Genomic DNA, 6,000 nt, shown 5'->3' on the forward strand with positions numbered 1-6,000 from the left:
GGTGAGCTCCCCCTCATTGCCAGTCTTCAAGGAGCAGCTGGACAAACCCTTGTCAGGGATGCTCTAGGGTGATCCTGCATTGAGCGGGGGTGGTGTGGGGGGTGGACTAGATGGCCTGTATGGCCCCTTCTGACTCTGTGATTCTCTGATTCTACGGGTGCGAATTCCCAGGGATTTGCACTCCAGTTCCCAGGATCAAGTCGGATGACAGCCTAAAAAGGATGGTGTGGCAGGAGCCCGCTTATTCCTGGATGGGCTTCTGGGCCACATGGGAGAACAGCAGAGCTGTCTGCAGCCGTGCGATGCAAATCGAGAGGCCCCCAGTTCTAATCCCGCTCGCTTCCAGTGTCCACACATCCCAGTGGGGTTCTGCTGTGTGGATGTAGCATCGCTTCCAGCCGACTGCTGATGGTGCTGCAATTTCCCACCCTCCACCCCTTCCTCTTTCACTCAACACACCCAGTTTGTGTATGCGGGAGGGAGGGTCTTTTGGGGGGGAAACCTTATGGCAGACGTGCAGAGGGATGAATTCTTTTCCTTTTTCCTTCGTTGTCCCCTTTAAGGAATGCACACTAAAAGTTCAGGATGGCAAGTTCAAGCTGCAGGACCTGCTGGTGGTGCCGATGCAACGGGTCTTGAAGTATCACCTCCTCTTAAAAGTAAGTCAGCTTCCCCGAAAAAGGCTCTGATGCGGAGGACGGGAGAGAAAACGGGGGGGGGGGGGGAGGGGGGGGGAAAAAAAGGGGGGGGGGGGGTGGAGCACCTTCTCTGTCGCTCTCTAGGGGCAGGGGAAGCCAGCTGGGTTGGGAGAGGGTACAAAATGTTGCAGAAACGTCTTCCTCACGTGTTCCGTAAGGCCTGGATTCAAGGGAAGGGCTGCCTGTTCCCTGATGAAGTCAGTCCTCCGAAATGGCCGTGGTCAGGGTCTGTTTAAGCGCTGGACAAACCTGCGGGGGCAGCTGAGGGCCCGCGGTGGCTCTGAGCAGGGGGCGCCTGCCTGCAGCCGGGGCGGCCTGGGTCCGTCTGTCTCTACACAACTCCGTTGTTTCAGGTCTCGCTCCATTTCAGAATCATTACACTCCGGCTTAACAGACTATTTGTGTGGCGGTCTTTTGCAAAGCCAAGGGATTGCACCATAAAAACCTTGTCACAGTGGATGAAACGTGACAGTCGTGCCTGAATCTGCCTGAGCTGTTTCCTTCTTGCCTCTCCCCTTCGCTTTCCTGGGGTGGTCCTGGCTGGCTGCTCGTTTGGTCGCCTTTGAGCTGATCCAGCAGGGTCCCGTCCCCCCCAGTAGAACAGCTCATAACCTGATACCGCACCCGTGAAGTAGAATGGTGCCTATACCCTGCTGGAAGAAAGGCACTCTGTGCAGTCTCAGAGGCCCTCTCCTCTCCAAGCATCGTGAAGGTGCACTGAGAAAGAGGCCCACTTTTACCAAGGAGATGGGAAATGTGGATTCTAGGACTCCTTCAAAAGAAGCGATTCTAGGCGTCCAAAGCCAGCCAGAGCAGGAGCCCCTGCCTGTGGGGCGGATGTCACGGGGTCCGCAAGTCCTGACCAAAGACCAGCAGCCCAAGCGGCTGCTTTGCTGGAGGCCAGAGAGAGGCCAGGCAAGGCCAGTCTTGCCCAGAGGGGCACCTGCGAGGCTGCTGCGCCTGCCCTGACCGCCAGGACAACGGCTGGGCCCGGCTGCAGAAGGAGGCTGGCCCTGCCGAGGAGGAGCGAGTGGGAGGCCTCATCTGCAGCCAAGAAAAGCATCTGGGAGGAGCAGGAAAGAGGCTGGGGAGGCAGAGGGGACTGGGACGTGGGAAGAAGAGAGCAGGCCTGGGTCCAGGGAGGGCTGCTGGGGGGGAGAGGGCCGGCGTCTCACACGGAGGCCTGAGCCAGAGGCCTCGTCCTGCAGGGCCTCGCCCAAGGGAGACGGGGACGCGAGCCCCTGGCCTCCCTGGGCCCTCAGTCCTGAAGGCTGCTTGTGAGTAGCCCCTTTAGCTCCCGTGGCAGTCAGGCGGCTTCTGTTCGCTTCTCATCAGCGGAAGGCAGGCCCTCTTTGGGTTCACTTTCCAGGCCCGGGCCCTGTCCTTGAGAACCAGCTCTGGGGCTGGGGACTAGGTTGCCTTCCTTCCGCTAGTGGCAGAGCCCTCAGAGGGAGGGGAGGCAGTAGAGAGCCCCACACACACACACACACTCTGGGCCTGCTCCAGAGGGGGACTTCCTTTAACTTGCCTCAGGACAGATTCCAGCGCGGGGAGCCTCACCCGTCTGTTGCAGCCCAACACTGGAGGGACTTGTGGCACTTGGAAGAGGGCAGCAAAAGTTTTTGTGAGCCAGAAACACACACACACACACAGACACACACACACACACTCTGTCAGATGGCCCAGAATGGAGCTGCTGAGATTCACCTGATTGGGGGGGGAGGGCAGGGGAAGATTCAGGCTAATGGAAGAGGGTCTTTCAGTGGCTGAAAGGTCATCATGTCTAGAGGCAGGAAACTTCTGAATCCCAGAGCCAGGAAGAGCCTCGGCCTCTGTCTTCTGTTTGTGGGACCTCTGGAGGAACTGGGTGGCCCCTGGGTGAGGCAGGAGGCTGGACTAGATGGACCCTCCCTGGTCTGATCCAGCCGGGCCCTCCTTACATTTTCTTATGAAAGCTTTTCCCGCAATGCATTCTTAGTCTTTCTGCTGCCGCAAGACACTTTGGCTGGGTTCAAATTGGACTTCTAACGAGCACTAAGCTGGGTAGGCTTGTTGGTGTGCTCGTGTGTATGACTTGGTCTCCCACCCCCACCCCCTTCTTCGCCCATGGGGAATCCTGATGAGAAACCAACTCCGCTGTGTTCCTTCATCCATACCTAACAAGGCACAAGGAGGAAGGAGCCAGATGGGTGTGTAAGCCTAGCCATAAGCAGGATTTATGGACATCCCAGCTAGAAGTGACCTTTGTCACTTCAGTTGTCTGAACTGTCAGCTTCAGTTTGTTTAAACTTCCATGGTGATTTGGAGATGCCAGGGACCGAACCTGCTGAGCAGACGCTCCTCCACTGAGCCACGGCCCCTCCCCACAACTGTGCACACTTCCAGCTGCCCAGTCTGTTTCTCATCCCCCCCCCTTTTTAAATGACAACGGCGTTAATTGCTGTTCTTCCTTGGTGCTCGAGTCTTTTGAAGCACAGCGTGACCTCAGCGAATTCAATATCGTTAGCCACAAGAGTTTGCAAATAATCTGACTGTGTATGAAATTCCTCCTGCCGGCTCTGTTGTGTTAACTAGAGCACCAAAACTGTCCCCAGCAGTGAGGCGGCAGAAAGGAGCAGACACACCATTTCCCAACCGCACGTGGTTGCAATCCGCAGCCACCCCCTCCCTCCCCAGCACTTCCGTAGCTGAAGGTGGTTTGCCATGGACTGGGGGCTGTGGCTTTGCGGTTTGCTGTGTGCAGACACAGCGGAGCAGCTGGGCGGCCTGCTGCTAACAGACAGGCACTTGTCTTGCAGGAGCTGCTCAGCCACTCAGCCGATCGACCGGAGAAGCAGCAGCTCAAGGAGGCCTTGGAAGCCATGCAGGTAAGGGAGCGACTTGGCACAGCACCAGACTGGCCCGATCCCAAGAGGGCTGGTGGGCGACTGCTTCTTAACCAGGGTCCTTGATGAGCAAGGGTTGAACATTCACCTGCAGTGGTTCTGCATGCGGACACATAGCTCTGTGAGCCAAGCAAAGGGCTCTTTCAGTCCTGGAATGGCAGCAGAGGCTCTGGCAGAGATACCCGTCATCGGCTCATGTCTCACACGCCCAGGAAAAGGCCGATCGCCACTTCGGGGTCAGGAAGGAATTTTTCTCCAGGCCAATTTGGTCTGGGATCCTGGAGGGTTTTTTGCCATCTTCTGGGCATGGAGCAGGGGTCACTATGTGTGTGTGTGTGAAGGGGGAGTGTGAATTTCCCACATTGTGCAGGGGGTTTGGACTGGATGACCCCAGAGCTACCTTCCACCTCTATGATTCTCTGATAGGCATAATTTCCAACATAACGTTTGGAGAGGTCTCCAGTGATCTTTGTGCATCAAGGCCTATTTTTTGCTTGTAGAAGGTGAAATAGTTCTGCTCTTTCTGGGGTCTCATCTGCGCTTCCTTTGACTCAGGCTGCTGCTTTTGAATCAATTCCACGATGTGTTGCCGGGCAGCTGCATCCAACTAGTAGCTGAGGATGCCATGAGATACTATTCCGGTAAGCCGGGGAGAAGGAACAGATTTGTGAATTGGATTAGGCTGAGCAAGTGACTGGCCCGAGTACTAAGGACTGAGGCCGATGTCTACGAGAGAGTAAGAACAGCTCTGCTGGATCAGGCCTGGAGGCCCATCCACCCTACCTGCCTGTTCCCTACCAGCTGTCTTCCAAATGTTCTTAGGGAACCAGCTACGCCAGGGATACCCAACGAGGTGCTGGTGGGCACCGTGCCTCCCGTCAGTACCTCTTATGGCACCTTCCAAGTGGTTTTAGAAAGTGGGTGGGGCCAATTGGGGCTTTTGCCCAGCAAGGCTTCTGATTGGCTGTGCAGGCTTTTTAAAAAGAAAGCGTTGCTTTGGCAGCCGCTGCCCCTGCAGCACAAGATCCTTCACTGTGTGACTGATTGTAAGCTGTCAAATGATCTTTACATATTTTTTGTTTTATGTTTTTACAATTTATTCACCATATATTATTTATCATCATAGGATTCTTATCTCACTATAGATGCTGGTTTTCTGCCCGCTAGCCTTTCCCCTCCGCTCTAGTCAAGCTGGTGGCAGTGTGCGTTGTCCCTGTCGGCCATCCTTTGCGAGCATCCTTTGCCACCCCCTCCTGCCTTCTGACTGGGGTAGGAGGACTCCGATCTCGGCTTCTGTTCTCCTGCGCCTGACAAAGGGAGCTCTGACTCTCGGAGGCCGACACCCGCCCTGGCGCTCTGGCTGGCCGGTAAGACACTGCTGGACTCAAACCGAACTGTCCTACTGCGGCTCAGCACGGCTGCCCTCTGAGGCTAGCTCTGAGTGTTGGCTATTCCGATCTGGGGATGATGGGGTCACTCCCAACCAATGTTCCCTCTAAGCTGTGGAGTCTTGTGAGCAAACTTTCTACTTTGTGAGCTGCTGGCGTTAAAGTTGTGAGCGAGTGATTTGGCTGCTGCATAAATTTGCTTGCTCTAGAGTCATCCTCCCTGAGCTAAGACAAAAACCTGTGAGCTGGAGGCTAACATTCTGTGAGCTAGCTCACACTAACTCAGCTTAGAGGAAACACTGCTCCCAACATCAGAATCATGGCCGGGGTGTTCTGCTCTCAGGAGAACGAAAGCAGGCCTGAACAGGGAGTCCTGGGGGCATTTCCCCCTCGCAGCACTCAGTTTGGGTCTGGTTGCGGGTTTTTTTTTTTTTTGCTATTTTTTAATTTGTTTTAAACTCAGCAACCCACCACCAACATACATAAACATTTTTTTAAAAAAAACCCTCTTGCCCCCCCTCCAATTATACACAGTTTTTATCCAGAGTACGAGAAACAAAGTCTTTAAGCTCTCTAAGTTCGTGAATCCAACCATTCGTAAACTTTCCCCCATCTTTTTTGGAAGATCCCGTCTCCTCTTCCATGAATTTTCAAAGTCAGATTGTCCATATCTGCTACATCTAAAATTTTTGTTATAAAGTCCTCCTGAGTCGGGCAATCTTCTTCCTTCCAGTATCTAGCAATTGTCATTCTTGCTGCTGTTACCAGATGCGTGCATAAATAAACATCTTCTTTCTTTAATATGTCTGGCATGCGACATAATAAAGGGAACAGCAATACAATAGACATCAAAGCACAAATTGCCGCAAGGTTCTTACAGTGAAAAAGATGGACAATAATAGGCTATAAATAATGAGCTTTGTGATGTTTAATTCTTTCCGATTGAAAGACTTGGTAGCTAAGAGCTGAAACAAAGAGTTGTTGAGTGTAAGAACTGCATTGTGGTTTGGTCATATTAAGAAAAACTAC

General features: G+C 53.7%; 1 protein-coding gene across 1 annotated transcript in view; it reads left to right on the forward strand.

Moving 5' to 3' along the window:
* The window catches only part of VAV2 (vav guanine nucleotide exchange factor 2), a 289,301-nt gene that overhangs the window by 250,085 nt on the left and 33,216 nt on the right, over positions 1-6,000 (forward strand). The window contains exons 10-11 of the mRNA XM_015406735.1: positions 564-659; positions 3,497-3,565. Coding sequence (XP_015262221.1) covers positions 564-659; positions 3,497-3,565 — 165 coding nt within the window. The remainder of the gene's footprint in view (positions 1-563; positions 660-3,496; positions 3,566-6,000) is intronic.

This window comes from Gekko japonicus, unplaced genomic scaffold, assembly GCF_001447785.1.
Source record: "Gekko japonicus isolate JY-2015 unplaced genomic scaffold, Gekko_japonicus_V1.1 scaffold427, whole genome shotgun sequence".
Classification (NCBI taxonomy): Eukaryota; Metazoa; Chordata; class Lepidosauria; order Squamata; family Gekkonidae; genus Gekko; species Gekko japonicus.